The sequence below is a fragment of the Lichenostomus cassidix genome, chromosome 2 (genome assembly GCF_008360975.1).
Source record: "Lichenostomus cassidix isolate B80296 chromosome 2, HeHo_3.0, whole genome shotgun sequence".
Lineage (NCBI taxonomy): Eukaryota > Metazoa > Chordata > Aves > Passeriformes > Meliphagidae > Lichenostomus > Lichenostomus cassidix.
Window position 1 is genome coordinate 69,244,776 of NC_139482.1, and position 18,911 is coordinate 69,263,686.

General features: G+C 38.2%; 1 protein-coding gene across 2 annotated transcripts in view; it reads right to left on the bottom strand.

Annotated features, from left to right (window-relative positions):
• The window catches only part of GMDS (GDP-mannose 4,6-dehydratase), a 408,259-nt gene that overhangs the window by 328,613 nt on the left and 60,735 nt on the right, over window positions 1–18,911 (bottom strand). For both annotated transcript variants that reach the window (XM_085052052.1, XM_085052051.1), the window contains exons 2-4: window positions 18,401–18,445; window positions 14,482–14,569; window positions 10,803–10,912 (exon numbers count right to left, since the gene is read on the bottom strand). In XM_085052052.1, coding sequence (XP_084908178.1) covers window positions 10,803–10,912; window positions 14,482–14,569; window positions 18,401–18,445 — 243 coding nt within the window. The remainder of the gene's footprint in view (window positions 1–10,802; window positions 10,913–14,481; window positions 14,570–18,400; window positions 18,446–18,911) is intronic.

The following is an 18,911-nucleotide window of genomic DNA, read 5'->3' on the forward strand; positions in this document are numbered from 1 at the left end:
TATCAATAAATACCAGATGTACAGTATTCGCAAAGCAAACAATTATCTCATTCACAGGAGACACTCAGTTAAGATACAATATTCTGTACAGATTCCCTCATGATTTCTGCTATTAAAAAAAAAAAGCTAACACAACATCAAGAGATCCTAAACATCCCAACAACTTTCATTTTTTCCTAACATGAAAATTTATTGACACTAATGAAGTAGGAAAAAAAAAAAAAAAGTCTTACTATGGTTCTGGAACCTATAAACAAATAATGTTTCCTCTTCCTTCAAGTTCTAAAATATTCAAGGAAAAATAGAAAATTGTGCCCATGGACTATTGTAACAGTGGAATTAATCTCTGTTCTGTCACTCCTGGCCACATAGCCATTCTAAATCATATGGGTTCTGTGAGCTTGAATGTGCCTGTCTCACTGCAGCAGTTCTTGCACAGAAATGTTTTGTGTGATTTAAGTTTTCTCAATGCTGTTTTACGCACTAAGAAAATAAATAAAACCATTTTTTACCATAGAAAACACTTTATTGCTTTTGTTTTGCTGGTCTGTAAAACATAGTGAGAAGCTTTAAGATGCACAGTTCAGTTCTTCCACAGATGAAGGAAGTCGAGAGGATATACATACATTTTTAAAGCTGCATAAACCACAAAGCCAAACTTACACAGAACAAAGAACAAGTCTAGCGTTACTCAGCAAGAAGACTGGAAACATGCACACACACATACACCCCGACAGTTCTAATGAAACTAAAGGAAAAAAAGAAATACTGCTTTGTTATGCAAATACACCATTTCAAAACTGAGAAAATTAAATGATGTCATTCAAGCTAATATCCTTACCTCAATGGAAAAGTGGCAAGAGACAACAACAACCCTACCTCCCCAACAACCCCCTTGCAAACATTTCAATGAGGTTTGGCTTCAGTAGCAGTCTGTAGCATTTAGCCTCAAGAAGAATTACCGAGAGAGTTTTGGAACTGCTTATTTTAAAAAGTTTGCATTTGTCCTGCCAACCTAATTTATCTAGACAATCAGTGCAATGCATGTATTATTGCGTAGTCACAGATTTTTCATAGCTTCCCTTTCTAGTGTTCAGAACAGCAACTTAGTAAATGGTTTACAAAAATGTAAAAACATAACCACGTTATTTCTTCCAAGAATTTAATATGTCTCCATGGAAACGTGTTCAGAGACACAAGGAAAAAAAATTATATAACAAATTTAACACTTCACAAAAGAAAAAATGTATTAAAATAGCTTCATATTATTGCTCATCCAATTCCTTAATTTAATAGAAGTGCTTGACCAGTGTTCATATAGCAGATATTGCATATAATACTTATACCTTGGTTTTTCTTAGAATTGCCACTTTAGGACATTAAATAATAATAAAATAAGCAGATTAATAAACAAACCAAAACACACACAGACACACTCATTCTTCTCCATGAGCAGTAATTTAAGCACAATGAAAAAGCTCCAAAAGTCAGAGCTATTATATTAACACTTTCCATAGGGTATGGTGACGATACTGAAAATCGTGTACACTCTTGCAGACCTGTGTTACCCTCCAATCTCACTAAACTGCAGCAGCTAGCACGAGTTGCAACACTTCAAAGTGAATCAAATATATTTTTGTTTAAACCTGTAAAAAATAAATTACACGGTGGTTTGGGTTTCTTAATAGCTTGATGAAGAGGGTGGATGGATCACTAAAATATCAAATCTGGGGAAAAGAAATGTAATTATATGAGAAACAAGTTCTTATCAAAACAGAAACCTGCCAGGTATCCCCAAGTTGCTGCAATAGTTTTTCAGGCAGCTGGGTTAAAAAGCAGGTTTAGAGAAGGTAAACCCGTAACGAGGTCTGTCATAAATATAAACAGTAAAGCTAATGCTCAGCCAGGATGGTTGTACTCAGAGTTGTAAGACAAATAAAATATTTTACAAATTTAAGACAGCACTCAATATCGACTTTTCTAGCCTTGACATAATTTCTAGACTAGTCATGCTATACAACTAATAACAATTTCTCAACTTTTTTTCTATCTTTCTACTATGATATCTTAAAATCCCAGGGCTTGAGCAATCATTGACATCAAAGCCTTCAATTCCACCTTTTATTTTGGGATCGCCCTACTCTAAAATTTTAGATGCAGATGAGCATACAACAAAATATGTTAATGCCTATGATGACTGCAGCTATTTTGCAGCCATTAATTTTCTATTTAATAAATACTAAGCCAAATGCTGGACTAGTTTTATTAATCAAGCACTTCTAGAGACAGATCTACAGCTTGACCCATTTCAATAGCAAATCTAATTTTGGGGATCAGAGCAGAACAGACTGCAGCCCTTTTCCTAAGAATGCTGACATTTAAGTAAACCTTACCAAAGAATGCTTGCCTGATTGAGGACTGACATTTCCTTTCTCTAACTCGCTTAACTAAAAAATAGGCTTTCTGGCCAACTGCTACAGTACCCCAAGGCAGCTGTATATCACTTTCAGTTGCAACTTGTGAATACTTTCTTTTTCTTTCTGTCTCTTTATTTTGACATGCATATTATGTTAGCTGATTTCAATCATGTTGCATGAGTGGATGACATACCTTAAAAGATTAAGTTTTGCCACCTGGGACTACTCCAGAAATTCAGTACTTTATAGCATCTCATACCCTTCTTCATCCTCTATGCGTCTGCACTATCAATAGTAGCTTTCTTCCCTATTTTATGCCTAACGACAAGTCTTTCAAGGCTGCAGTTGATACAAGTCAGCTTGAAGTGTCATCCCCCCCATTCCCATTACAGGATGGAGCTGCTCCATTGTGTACAACACTCTGCTGCCATCTATTTGACACAAGAAATACAACGCTGTGAATGCCACAGCTGGTTTTGCCTTCCCTTTCCCCCACCTTTCTCTTCCCCTCCAGCAGCTGTTAGAATAAAACTCTCAGGGAAGTTTCTGATCACTTTTCCCTGCTCATTCCCAGAAGCAGAAGCCACTTCAGCAATTATTTTTGCACTTTAAAGAATAGCTATGATAACAGCAGAGATTTGATTATTGCAAACAAATGCAGAATTATATGATATACCACTCTTCTCTAAAAAGGCAATTCAAGTTAACAAACTTCCATTTATAGGCCAGCTCTAAATCAATTATGCTTTAAAGCAATTATTTTACAAGTTGCAATTAAATTATTTAGGAACAGAGCTCATGGAGGGCTTGATTTCAACAGGTATCCAGACTTAACTGGGGCCATGGCATGGAATGAACATGGATTCACCGGCTGTCTCCCTTCACTATACCAGACTGAAAATTCAGAAGTCAGTTAGGAAGTCAAATCACAGAGCCTCAAAGTAGAAACCACACACAAAGCATGGGATGAAGGAGGTGGTACTTTATCCGTCATCAGGGTCAGAAAGATAAACACCACTTCATTCATCACAGCATTCAGCCTCCTTTGTATATGACTGCACAACACAAGAACAGCAGCTGAAAAAAGCCCCCAGCTTGCATTCGTAAAATATCATGCAAATGACACCCGCTAAAGCCACAAAAAAACTCTAAAGGAATCTATAATCTTCAGCTTTAGATCCACACAGCGTAAATTCTGTTCTTTAATTACTAAACCATATGAAAAAATCCTGTCTCAGGGCTGAGTCTGGTCCTCTTCACATCCCTGATTAAGTACTATTTTTTTTTTACATGGTTGCTTTCCCAATACACTTAAGTAACAAATTTGTAGGAATGTGCTTCAGCATTTACCCTGGAAATGATTAATAAGATAAAACAGCAAAATGAAAGACTAAAAAAGTGCAAACTTAGCAAGCTTTTCACACAAATTATAAATAATGTCACTGTGATCCAAAAAGCATATGAATTCTTGTGTATTTTTCTACAGAGATGGAAAGAACACCTTAGCTCAGAGCAAGAGTAGGGAGAAAAGGAGGAGCTTTGTTACTGTAGGAAGGGTGCAGGTAAGGAGAAAATGAGAGAAGTGGGATAGGAAGGCACAGAGGCAACACCAGCCTGCAGCAGAAGTCATGAGAGCTCTAATGTAGTATTAAAATTTATCCATAAACATAATGCCTTAATTTTCCAATTGGTATTAACATAAATAGTACTTGGTTTGGGGAGCAATTTGTTAATGCTCGTATTTGCTAATAAATACTAGTACCACTGAGTGCATTATTCCATTGTTCTTTTCATGTATTCATAACATTTGTAGCCATAATACATATAGTTAACTATTAAAGTTAATCTGTTTAATAAAATTAATAGTTGCAATAAGTTCTTTACTAGCACTTGGTTTTAAATCTATTTAGTCTGACAATACAAGCTGCAATTACAAAGATTGTATAAAGTTACCATAAATATTTAGTGGACCAAGTGAAGAGACACATGTAATTCCAATTGCTAGCTATTACTGAAATTACCTTTCCTTCCAGGCCACACAGAATCTGTTTGAACAGGTACTGCACATATTATACTAAAAACATTGCCCAAAAGATTTCAAGTGTAAAGCTACCTCAAACATGATCACTCAAAAAGAAGTAGATTACCTAAAGAGTTTAAGGTACACACAGAAAAAAACACATATAAGCATTTGAAAGAATCGCTTGAGAGGCTTATTCTGCCCTCTGGTGCACTCCATCCCACACGGACACAGCATCCTGCACAAAACCCAGGAAAGCATCCAAACAACTCCAACAGTCTGAAATTACAGCAGTTAAAAGGGTGTGCTGAACTAAATTAAAACAGTTCAGCACCCTACAAGATCATACCCCAGGTAATTACCAGCATGAGCAAAAGCACTAAAATACTCTGCAGGACAGAAGGTAGCCCAGATAGTTTTTATTCCTTTGTATTTACAGCAGAGAGCCTAATTGTCGTGGCTCAGGACCAAGAGCCCATCATCCAAAGCCCTGTGCAAACAGTGTTTGCTGGTTAGCAGAACAATTTTCCAGTGAGGTTGTGTTCACAAGGTTGGTGTTACGAGCTGCCACCAGCAGTGAGCAGCTGACAGGAGAGTGACAGGTACCTGAGCACGCCACAGAACGTGGAACCACAGCCCCACACAGGGGTCCTGCACTAATCAGAGGTACCCTAGGGCAGTAGGCTCTGTGTTTATAGTCTGATAGCATAAATCAGGTTTGGAAACTCAGCTCTTGGCTAACATATCGAACAGCCATACATGCTAAATTAGAAACAATTTGATATCATATTGAGACAATAAAATATTCTATTAAGCATGGCTATAAAATTCTCTAATGACAAAATTAGGATCTGTTAGGCTTATGTTTTCCTGTGAATAAATTGTACTACATCTCTACAGAGTATTGCTAATATTCTTTAAAATTAACTAGACTAGATCTTGTTACACTGAACAGCCAAAATTCTTGTTCTATAAAACATACAAAAAATCCATTCATTTTCTCAGAAGCTGTGAACTTCTGTGACATTCATAAGTCTAAAGCCCATGCAACAATATAACAGCACACTGAACGATAAGAACCACAAGGTACAGTACATAAACCATGAATTATGCAAGCTGTAAAGAACAATTATAAGCCTTGTTACTAATGCAATACTGGCAAAGCTTTACAATTAATTATTTGAATTATTTAGTCTTTATAATGCAAGCAATATTGTATTAATAAAAACAGAAAAATTTTAAAAGTCCAAATGTCCAACAAAAACAAACACCTTTTTTTGCCATGAGAAAGCATTGCAGGAGCCAAACCAAATGGTGTTTATACAGTTACAACATAAAAACAGGAGTAGCATCATTAACATTTACTTGGCAATGATATTTACATGTGATAAAAAAAATCCAGCCAACAAATTAGAGGGGAGCATTCCTGTGTAACACATGGACCACACTACCAAAACACATCTCCAGTGCAAAAGAATTATTTTCAGAATTAATCTATCACATAGACAATGACAGCAATCAGAAAAATCTATTTTGCTCTCAGTGTTACTGAGATACCTAAAGGTAAGGAAAACCAAATTAAAAAGTTTCCAACATAAGGAGCTTTAACAGAGAGCTGTTCTGCAAGAAGTGGACATTCCCAAACCTGGCTACTGAACAGCATGAGGACTGACTTTGAAAGGATCCCAGAACTCAGCAATCAGGAAACTTCAGGACTCAGTTTCATGCTAAGTAATTTAGTGCCTTGACTTTCCTCATAGCTAAGCACTCACTGTGTATGTGCAGTGAAAGTGCCTTCTTCATGTGAGACTGCCTTAGAGGGACACCATCCACTCCAACACAGACTTTCTCAGAGATGATTTTCAGCTGTACTAACTCCATGAACTGAAAAGTGATGGGGAAAGAGTACTGCCCCTACAACATCACTGAGAAGACCTGCAGGAGAAAGTCAGCAATACTATTTTTAAATTACTAAATTCACTTGTGTACTAAATAGGAGGACACCAGCTTCCATGCTGTCCCAAACACTGCCTTGTTCACTATAAAGTTACACAGCACCAACTCCCCCAGCAATTATCACAACCACAATTACCACTGCAGGAAGAGGCATCCCATAAAAGACTGTGATAGGAAATTAAAAAGATGACCTGTTTCCCATATGGTTAATATTCCTCAGACCATGAGGAGTCTGGGGATGCAAACAGGCTTTACAATGTGGCAATTATAGCAGATAAGGCTTTCTTCAGACAATGTGAGAAAGCTCATACTCATACATCCTGGTCCTCATTGGGTGAATTCCACCATCCTGATATCTGTTGCGGGGGCAACACAGCAGGTGCAAGCCAGAAGGCTTCTGGAGGGCACTGATAACCCAGGATGGGTGACTGAACAGCTCACAAGAGGAAATGCAATGAACAAACAATTCTTAAAGTCAAGGAGGAACTGCTCAGGGTAGTCTTAGCCCACAAAAGGCGGAAGGACTGGACAACCTTTCATACGAGAAGAAGCTGATAGAACTGGGTTTGTTTAGCCTGAAGAAGGCTCATCTGACTGATGTGTCACCTGATGAGTGGGATGGGAAAGGATGACTGAGACAGACTCTTCTCAGTGGTATACAATGGCCGGAGCTGAGGCAATGGTCAGAAATTGAAATACAGGAAATGTGCCATTTAAAAATACAGAAAAAATTGTGGTGGTGTGTGTTGGTTTTTTACCATAAGAGTGAAGGAACTGCACAGGTGAAGAAACAAGATGATCAGACAGCTTGTGGAGTCTCCATCCTACTTAAAATTGGACTGGAAAAAGTTCTTTGTGACCTACTCTAGCTGACTCCACTCTGAGTGATGGAGTTGGATTAGACAGTCTCCAGAGGTCACTTCCAACCTTCAACCATTCCATGACTCTGTTAAATTACATGATGTAAAATTTTGCTTGTGTACTTCCAGTTTCCCCTACTGTAGACATCCCACTTTCCCACCAACCAGCATGCAAGCTACCACTTCAGGATGCAGTAAGAGACATGGGTGAGCACAGGTTTTTGCCGAAGTTGGAATTTTCCTCCCTGGGCACTGAAGATCTATGCACTATGGCTAGACTGGACCAGGCTATTTAATACATGAGTACTAGGACAGCAATAGCTGTAAAACCAGTCCACATTTAACTGCTCAGATACACTGAAAAAGTTTCAAGTGCTAAAAGCAAGATATCTTTCACTGAGGTCACACTGCTTTCTGGATTCAGAAATTTGTCAAAAAATACTTGCCAGATTCACCAGTTCAACACAACTCAAAGCAAACAAACAAAATTTTACAGTGCAAATACTGATGAGATCACCTGTCCTTCAAGAAAAAATAGTTACAATTTTATATCTGTGTGCCTCCTCTGAAAGACTGTGCAAGAAGAGACATTTAGACCATTTTAGCCAACCTACATTTGGATAATTGATTTTGAAGATATTCAACAGAGGGATATGAATGCAGAGTTATGGATAATCGAATTTGGATTAAGCCATCTGCATGTTAATATACACAGGAATAGATAATTATTTATAATCATTATACTGTAAACAATCATTCCCCTGAAACCAGATTAAATGAAAACAAATCATGGTCAGTTCACCAGATTCCCAAAAACTAAAATTCAAAGCAGGAGGACATATAAAGACTGAATAGAGAAAATGAGGCTAAACTGTTTATTTAGTAACCATGAAGTGAATGTGCTACTGTTTTCTGAACATCCCATGGTGAAGCCACAGCGCAGAGAGCTAATCCCTGTTTCTCACCAAAACAGACAGGAATGCACACTGGATAATTTGTTCCTACTGATGATATCATTCTGTTAAGTTTACTGGTTTTAATAAAGAACAAGTTTCAGTATTCTCTCACTTTCTCCCATGTACAAGATCAGATCAGCCTCCGAGTGACCTACTTTATGAGTCACAGTCCTCACTATTTATGATTCAGAAAAACGTCTTCTCTGACAGTATTTCCCAGACTACTGTGGGTTCATTCCAAGAACCAATTTCATCTTCATTGGTTTCCTACAGGAAACCAGACCAACTTCCTATGATTTTATTTTCCTTCATTTCAGCATGGCTCACATAAACTAACTGGAAGTGAGAGTGATAGAAAACTTCATTCTGCGTAAACACAAGCCAATATAAACACCACCAAAAAAATCCTGAAGACGTCACTGGTTCAAAGTGACCAGAATGTGAAGCAAGCTAAGATTAGAAGTTCTTTTCCCTCCTTCCCCAAACATGATGCAGAGAGGTAAACCCTGTAAGTTATTTAACCACAGTTTAATTCTAACAGCTGTTTAGGTCTCTGGTGAAGACAGTCACCTGAACAGATGGCCAAGTTCTACTCCTTTCAACACTGGGAATTGTTTCAAAATGGTAAACCCTGTTGGACTCTTTTTAAGTCCTACCAATAACACAGTCAAATCCCCCAACCACCTCTGTCAACAGTCTTGGGGTGCCTGCCTTCTCTTTTCCACTGCAACAACAGAACTACTACTGGAGATGCTAGGAAGCAAGCACACCTTGAAGAATTTCATCTACACTTCCATGAGGATTGCTAATATTGCCTAAGGACTGGCCTCCTACATCCAGGCCAGCTTCTAATAGAGTCATTTTCATTGTCCTCCAAGACACATTAGATTTCCAAAAGCCAAGACTCAGTGACAGATCTGCATTGGCTCAGAATCACAGAATAGTGTGGGCTGGAGGGGACCTAGAAGGATCATCAACTCCAGCTTTTAAGTAAATGGCACATATGGGACTCAAACCCACAACCTTGGCATTATTACCACCATGCTCTCACCAGCTGAGCTAATCATGCAGTGAGACATTTGAGGAATAATCCTTCCCATATCCCATGGCAGAATGATCCAATAATCTATAGCAGCAGCATCACCACCACTACCACCCCTTCATGCCCTCCCCATGCTGTGACCAAGCTGCTGGCAGCTGCAGCAGGCACATGGAGGTGCATGATGAAGTACTAACATTCTAGTCCCAAACTAAATGGGACAGGTTACTTTGACAGAGATTGCTACATACTGAACCAGTTCAAGAAAAGGGATGCTGGGACACCTAGCTGTGGACTGCAAATACCCAGCATAGTTTTCTGGCTGAGATTTCACTCTGCAAAGCAGCAGTTCAACTATCCTCTGGTCCAAGGCTGCCCTTGGATTTGTGTAGTAGCCCTGTTGTTATACTGCTGTATATGAGCTAATAAACCAGATCCATGTTTAACACAGAGCAAAATGGATAATTCAATCATGCAAGCAAATTAAAAGCTGAATTATTCTCATTTCACGTCTGTATTCTGTCATTTGTGTTGTCCAAAACTGCAGTCTTTCAATGTGATTTCCTCTTGCTGTGTTTCAAGGCTTACAGAGTGATAGGAACAACACACCGCTTTTTGTGGGAAGGCTTACTCAGAAAACTAAAGCCAAAGTGATTTTCATGAGGCTTAAATGCTCCTTCACTTCTCACCTCAAGAGAAGCCAGGAAATATTATTACTTTAGAATGATTACACATGGCACTCAATAAGGACAGGACACATGACTGACACACAATTCATTTTAATGACGATTTGCTACCTGAACATCAGCTTCAGTTTGTAATCACGAAGTATGAATGAGAATTTTGCAAGTAAGTAGTGGTTACTTGTTACTAAACTGAGCTTTTCAGCAATGTAGCTTAATAAATACAAACTACAAAGTTATTGCCTCTGCTATTAATTTTCTATCTTTTTGATGCAGCAGTACTTGCTAGGGTCTAATTACTCGTTTTTAAAGAGCCCTTTTTATTCCAGTTTCTCTAACTTGATTTTTTGTAACCAAAACCCCAAAAGTGCTGTAATACTGCAAGTAGTAGCAGAGCTGTTTTCCCTGTAGGTCAATATTTCAAAGAAAATCACCTGCATGAAAACTGGTACCGGTGAAGCCTTTCTAGAAGGGATGCATTTTGATATATGCATTGATTTTAAACAAAGCAAATAATGTTGTTTCAAGTACTGCTTGGCCTAAGAACACTGCACAAATTCTCAGGTAGGACTGATCCGCAGCAAAGCTAAAGGTGTTTCATGTGGTGGAAAAAAACAGATTTTTAAACATGTGGATTTTGTTGACAATGACAGTTTAACCTCTCTTATTCTGACTCTTAATATATATTCAGCAGCAAACTCATGCAGTAATTTAGAACCACAGCAAACATGACTACCTTGACTGAAGGCAGTGTTTACCTGATGGAAGTTAGCAGTTGTTAAAATACAGCTGTAAGTGCTGCTGTCTAAAATAAACAAGGTAATATGCTGCCACCACATATTCACAATTCTCAGTGCTAGAGGTTACTCACCTTGACGTGGCTCTGAGCTCCCAGGTTGTAAATCTCAGAGGGTTTGACTTCATTAATGATCTTCACCAGGCAGGTGCTGTCTGTGAGATCTCCATAGTGCAGCTTCATGTCTTCAGAGTTTAAGAACACAGAGTTAATACTTTAATCTCAGAACAATATTGCATTCTTGGTCCATATCCTATTTCAGGTTAAGGTCTGAGTAAACATTTATTGGAAAAAGTCAAGAGATCACCAGCCAAACTTGGTTTTGCCCCCCCCCCCAACTTTAAGCACAAAATTCATTTCCCCATAGGAGTAATGAATACCATTTCAGATTCTTTTTGCAATACTCTTATTTATCTAGCAACATTTGTATCATTTGTTTAATAGCTTACACTTCATTTTCCCAGGTTGTATAAATAAGTTAATGTCAGATACAGAATTCCAGTCACAAAAATAGGGCATTTTTTTAGTTTGGGCTTCCAATGTTTCACTCAAAAATGTTTTAATAACTTCTTAAGCACACATCAATGGCTTTTTTTTCCTTCCCAAAACGTTTCACATGTTTAAGTGTCTCACTGTGAGTAATTTCACAACACAATGAAAATGTGTAAGGTATCTACTAGATGAACATTTAGATAACACTACATTACAACCTGCTGAATTTGTTACTATTGTTTTTCCATTAAAAAATACAGACAGACACTGGAAGGGCATTTAAAAGAACAATTTAACTGTTGATGTTTTGTGATACTACACATAAAAATCTCAGAAGTGGTTGGATACAGATGTTATTTATCTTTCCGGACTTCAGTTTCTTTCTAAATTGTGTGTAAAAAAAAAGTAAGTAAGAGCTCCTGTCAAAATTTAAAAATCAAGTTGTCCTTGTTTTCAGACCCTGACCCATCAAAAAGGTATTGCAAAAGTGAAATTCACAGAGATCTCCTTTTTCCTTTTATTAAAAAAAAATTAAAAAATCAAACAACCACACTTCTATTCACAGATCTTTTAAATAAAAAATTATAAATATTGATGAATTAGCTGTTTATGTTCATTTGCCATTTCTATATATATTTACATTCATTTGATGTTTATGACCTTAATAAATTTACATCTATATTGCTTTATCTCCAGGAAAATGAAGAAATTCCTATCCTAAAGTAGTTCAGCAGTCTTCCCATCTGATGATGGTCACCACTACAGATATAATCAACTTGATTTTTTTTTTTTTTGAGTCCTGAAATACCAGGCTTACTACAAGAGATATGAATCCACAGTAAATTGTTTAACTACAGTTGAGATATGTGAACTTTGTTATTATATATGCTGGTTAAGGTGGGTTTTTTCTTTATCCTTTTTTCTAACAGTATAAAAACAGCAAGGAAATTAACAGATCGCACAGTTCTCACATATTCAGCCTTGTACATTCCCATAAAACATGTACATGAGGTTCTTCAGGTTGATAAAGCAATACAGCCATGGTATATTCTTGAAATTTGTTTTTACATCCACAGCGCTTGAAAAGAACATTCTGAAGATATTTCAAACCCAGTTGAAGCTGTGGCTAACAGATAATGCTAGGCAAGAAAGAGATGCCAGAGCCTTTGTTCGTCCTCCTACACAAATGACACCCAGTTCTGCCACCATCCCCAGGCCAGAGGGCAGTTTCAAAGCTTGCCAGGGGAAGAGAGGCTGCCAGCTGGGCTAGCCCAGGCAACAGAGGTACCAGCCCACTGTTTCCAAAAATTTAATGGTCTCAAGGGGAGTGCTTCTTCTGGTCCACCATCAAGTGTTCAAAGCTTCCAGTCTAAAGGGCTTTTCTGAAGGGGAGCAGGGAATGAAGCTGTGCTCACCTCCTGACCCATGAAAAAGAGGTCTTTCAAGAGTGAAAGGCTAAGTGGAAAGACTTACTAGAAAAGGGGTTTATTTGGCGCACAGATTCATAAACACAGAAAAAACGTCAGAACCTTTGGGCTTTAGTAATATTATCCAATCTAAAAACCTCCTTTGCAAGCAACAGCTGGAGGGCTGGCTTTAGGATATGCCTTGTCCTTCTTCCTGTGCTCCCTACTTTTTTCTTACAAAGAGGTTCACTGTCTATGAAGAGCACCATCTTGCAACATGCAATCGATTCCTCATGGGAAAAACACACATGGCAAAGATAAAATTAGGGTTTGCTCACATCAACCACTATTGCTTCTTTGCTTCCTCCAGTACTGCCTGGAAACCCATTGTTTCCGAACAGTTTCCATGGAGCAGCCTTTCCTGAGATTCCAAGTCCAATTCCTTCTCCTCCTCCCATTCATATAGCAGCATTCTTCAGTTAAAGGAAAATGAGATAAGAAGTGGGGGAAAAAAATTAACGTCTGCTTTCTCTTTTCTTCCTTCCATCCCTTTCCTTAAATGCTTGTACATATATTTATCATGATCTACACTGTCTTCTCAAATCACTTTTCACATTCACAAGATGGTCCTCACAATGCACAGGTTCCTGTTTGATTTCATTTTCTTCATTCTACCTTGTGAGCCAAGAATGCAAGTCATGGGAAACAGTTCTTACATTGTTCTTGACAGAAAAACAGGTTTCAGTTGTCTTCATAAAGATATTTTGTTCAATTCAACCCCACTCTTAAGGAGATATTTCAATGAACAATGCACAGTAAGTAGCAACTAATCACAGCGATACCGTGTCAAAAATGAAACCATTTTTAAAGAAAAATTATGAACAAAAATCAAGTGAAATCTATAAGTTGCATTGAATATTCAACTTGATAAAATTAGGCTTTGTTTAACCATCGTGTGAAGCAGATTTCAAAGACATGATTTATTTACACCATGGAGATATTTGTTAACAATACCTTAGACTGGACTATTTAGGACAGCATCAGTTTGCACAACTCTACAAAATAGACACAGCATGGAGAACTATGTACTTGTTAAAGTGTTCAATCCTCCTGCTGAACTGGAGCCATCCAACATTTCAGCTGTTTCTCATTAAGTGACCAGTAAACCTCCTTTAAGATGAAATAAACAATTTTTTCAATGTGCTTGGTAAAGGTAATAATTTCAACTTCCCAAATTATCATTATTAGCAGAGAATACAGCAAATTGTCAGCAAATTTCCAAGAGCAATGCCTTTCCTTCAGGTAAAGCAGGCGCTCCCTTCCTTGGGTGCAGAAATCCAGATGGCCCAAAGATTCATTCTTCCTGTCATCAGTAAGAAGTGATCATATCTTATTCATGATCTCACACAGGCTGTTTCCAAACTTTTAACTCCATCAGATACTATGGAGTTCATGAGGAAACACAAGAGAAGTACCTAACTGCTTCAAAAAAACCCATGTTTTACTATTCTAATATTTTAGTAGTTTTAACTTCACATAGCATTTTGCAGGCCCAGTCATATTTTAGCTGCTACTGCCCAGCTATGTGTAAACTGTGGCAGCATTTCTACACAAAATGCTTTCCTGGGTCCCTCTCATATTTTCCACTCTTCAAAACTCACAATAGTACCCATACTTTTTGCCACATCTTCTTCAGAGCAAAATAGTCACATTTCTTTCTGAGATACAGCAGCTAGCTAACAATAGCAGAAAAAAACCTCAATTTCCTTCCTGCTCCCAGGGATCTTTCTCCACCAAACACACAGCACAGACTAAATACAACTTAAACCACCTTAAATATAAAAACAAAGTCTTACTTCCTTCAATGTGAGCCTGTGGGTTCTTATAGAGATGCTCAATCCGGCCTGTATTAAAAGAACTAGACCGACGAACGATGCCATGCACCTGGGGATTGAACAGGGGAAAATACAAAAGAAAAGTGGTAAACATTAAGAGGAAAGCATTCACTACCATCACTCAGAAATTTCATCTACATGGGCCTAAACCTTTTATCAGGTAATCAGATATTCCTAAAGATGGATAGTTATCTAATTCACAAACATAATACTGGGAGATGAGGTCAGATGCTGGCATATTTACTTTATCACCCTTGAGTGGTTTCCCCTTCTCCCTTGTTCATACTGCTAGCAGCCCAAACATCACACACAGTACAGAAAACACACTGAATTGCCCCAGAGCACCATCTCCTAGTGAGAGAGACTAGACAACACACTGGAGTTGGAGAAGCAATATGTGAATGCCAAGAAAACCATTGCTCCCTGGTTGTAGAGGAGTCCTTCTGGAGGCAGAGACGGGCATAGAAAAAGCAGCAGTAGGAGATGGAGCTATGGAAAGGACAGAATGGGCAGAGAGGAGAGAATGGGAGAAAGAAGGGAGACCAGGGAAAGAAGGAGCAGCAGCTGCAAGGCCCAAATGTATTTTAGAAATGAGCTGTCATTCACTTTCTGGGGTGTTGGAAGTTCAGCCAGAACAGTCAGTGCTGTTTTGTGGACCTCATGAGTCACTGTTCTCCAGTGGGTTACGAGAGACACAGACAAGCCCTAAGGCTGAAACCCAGGTTGGGAATTTCCTTTAACCTGCCACGATAAATAAGCTGGTAAAAAAAAGCTACACTGGTTCTGACTAACATTAAAGAAAAGAGTGTTTGTGTCTAATATATTGGAGAAATTGTCCAAACACTGACCCTGCTTCGTCCTGTCCTGTAAGACAGCCCCATGATGCCTGCTGCCAAAATTCATGTTAGCTTTGGTTACCAGCTACAGAAGCTGTGCTTGCACGAATGAAATCAACCTTAAGCATCTGACTGCCCTCCACTTCTCCCTGCCTTTTATTTCCAGAAGTGATCCCTCATACTTTGATGCATCCTACACTTGGTTTGGTGAGGCCATCCCTTTACTCTCTCACTTGATGTTAATTTGTGAGAATATAGCAGCAGGAACAGGCAGTGTTTGGTGTTTTGGCTTAGTTTGGGGATTTTTGTTTCACACATAGCACAGGCTATGGTTACTGATGAAAATGTTTTTAATTTCATCTAAAGTCCAAAACTTAACCAAGTAAAAAGCACGTACACAGTCTGTACACAACAGCAGATTGAAACCAACTTCCTGATTAAGAATGGCATTCTGGTGGCAAGATTTGAAACAGAGCTCAATAACTTCATCTTTACATACCATGTCCTACAATTCATACACTGAACTTTCCACTACTTAATAAAATATTTGAATCTGGATCAATGAGGCACTGAGTAATGTGGCCCCTTAAAAGAAGTTTCAATCAAATAATGAATTTATGAAGATGCATTTTCAAAAACATGTAATTAAAAGCCCTATCAAAATCATTCTTTATAGATTGTGTGGAAAATTTATAGGGACATCAGTTTTACAGAGAAACACTTTCAAAAAAATACACTTTCATCATAACTTTAAAAAATGATGCTGAAAATAGTTTGAGTACTCAAATGAACTACTATTTGGCTGAGTAAAATATCAGACTTTGCACTTTAAAAGTAATTAATTATTCTAAAGGAAAGTGAGGTGCTCTACAACAGGGGAGGCTTAGATTAAATATTAGGAAAAAACTTCTTCATGGAAAAGTTTGTCAAGAACTGGAACAGGCTGCCCAGAGAAGTGGTCGAGTCACCAAACCTGTAAGTATTTATGAGACAAGCAGATATGGCAATTAGGGACATAGTTTAGTGGTGGACTTGGGTATGCTGGGTTAACAGTTGGACTAGATGACCTTGGAGGTTTTGTCCAACCTAAACGATTCTGTGATTTCCCTAGCAAAATTAAATATTTTCGCTTAAAGTTCTGATGAGAGAATTCTTGAGCACTCAATGATCTATCTCCAAATTAAATCATGCTGGAATTCATGTTCATCTGAACAGCTGACCAATGAGTCAAATCTTGCCAGCTCAAAGCTTGATGAAAGATTGGACTTGCAAGAGTGTCTGCTAATGATTATGATACAAACTTTTGACCAACAAGATGTGCTAAATGCAATCACCCCAGGACTTCAAAAGATTCAGTAACCAGACAAATCCAGAGAACCTCTTAGATCCAGCGATACAAGAAAACACGTGAACCCTGCTTTTTTATTCTTTGCTTTTTTTTTTCCCCTCCCACTCCTTATTCTGGTATGCACATCCAAGAAGAAGAAAACCTGCCAAATGCTTAATCCATGACAGCAATGTTACCATAAGAAAACTGATGAAAGGTACCTTTGTCTGCATGGGACAGGTGAAATGCAAACTCTGTCACAAGCCAAAATGTGCTCAAACTGGTTAATCTAGTTAAGAATGTATCAGTGGATTTTTCTCAACAGAGCCAGATCTTTAAACACATTGACATTTACAAAAAAACAAAAAAGAAGCATCTCAAGGAGGCAATCAGTTATCAGTTATGCACTCATGTTTTCAGTTTTTCAGGAAGAGAGGTCTCTAACTGAGAACACAGGAAAGAATTCCAAGAAATTGATGGAGAGCTGAAGAGCAGAAGAAAACACCTCTACCCAGTTATAGGAACCTTTGTATTGTTGAAAGGGTTATATTTAATTTGCTGTTGGCAGCTCCCACCCTCATTGTGGACTATGAGAGAATATGTGCTTTTGCCTTCAATACAGCAGAAGCAACCACAATGACCTCTCTCATCCCCAAATGGAATGGAGAAATAGCAAAAAGTAACCAATATACAACACTAGAAAACCAAACTCAATAAGCAACTCAGTCAATAAAGCAAGAGAAAGGATGGAATAAGCAAGGCAAGATTAACTTGGTACGAAAGCATGGAAAGCACAAACTGACTGAGAAGAGACTTCTCACTGAGCTATGAAGCAGCATTACAACAGAATGAATAAAATTCAACATTAAAACAAGCATTAACTTTTACTAAAACCCCAGAAAATACTACAATATGGGGAGATTAATTTGACCACCCCATTTCCTTCCATAATCATACATTTTGGAAGCATCTTTCATTACCAAGAGGGCAAATATTCTTACATTTATGCCCACATCAGTTCAAAACCATCAAATCATACAACAACAATAGCAACAATGGGATTGTTGTTTTGCTGGACAAGAAATGTGATTTTTGCCAGGGACTATTATGCAGCAAGAAGGAATCAGACTCCCTTTATTTCAAGGAAAAAGTAAGCAAAACACATGTGCTAAGCAATAATTAATCCAAAAGAAAAGGTAGAAAGTAACTGTACCAAAGTACAGCTTGTTTTGAGTTTGTTGATTGGTTTTTGTTTCAGGGATTTGTTTCTTTCTTTTTAAAGAGAGAAAGCAAAATGCAAGGTTTTAATTGCTGAAATATAACTGCCAAAATTAAAGGGCCTTTACTGTGGAGAGAGAGGTGGGGAAAGAGAACAAACAAGAGATTCTTATTCCTTTATGTGGTACATTGCATCATAAATTATTCCCTAATTCCTTACAGTTTTGGCTCACGCAGGTCGCTGCTTATCTGAGTTGGCGGGAAACATGCAAAGCAGCTATACCCCGAGGAGAAGAGGGAATCCACCAGTGGACATTAGATGATAAATAGTACAATAACCTGGCATGATTACAGGCCATGCTGCACATTCCTCTCTGGAGTTTTGATTTGTTATCTAGGACTGGAGTGGAAAACATACACAGAGAAGGACAGAAGCAGAGGAAGCGGGCTGGAGCTGCAGCATCCAAACGACTCCATCAGCCCACAGCCAGTCACTCACCTCGTACCCTTTTTCCAACAGGAACTCAGCCAAGTACGATCCATCCTGGGAAGAGTAAGATATAGGAAAATGTTAGAAACACATCAAATAGGCCTGGGAGATTTGAACTGCTTAAGATCTCAAAAAAGGGAAGAAAAAACTTGTAGTGAGTAGACTGGGTAACAAGCATATACTTTGATTTCTCCAGATTCATACACCAACCTAAAAATACTACAGACTCTCTTTAGTTAATTTTAGACTACAAAGCAGTATATTTTAAGATGACTTGCTTACAAATGCTGGTTGAGAACTTCCATCTCTTGAATCTCTTCCCAAGTTCCATTATAAAGTGCCTGGGGACTATCTTTCCAAAATATCCTAACCACAGTCATTGAATTTGAACTATTTTGGAGATAGGGAAGGAAAAACATTTTTTAAAAAATAGCAGAAGCTTGGCATACTCTGCAAAACAACATGCCTCTGTAGCACCTTGTCACACTGGCATCTCCCTTGCACAGATGCTCCTTCCACA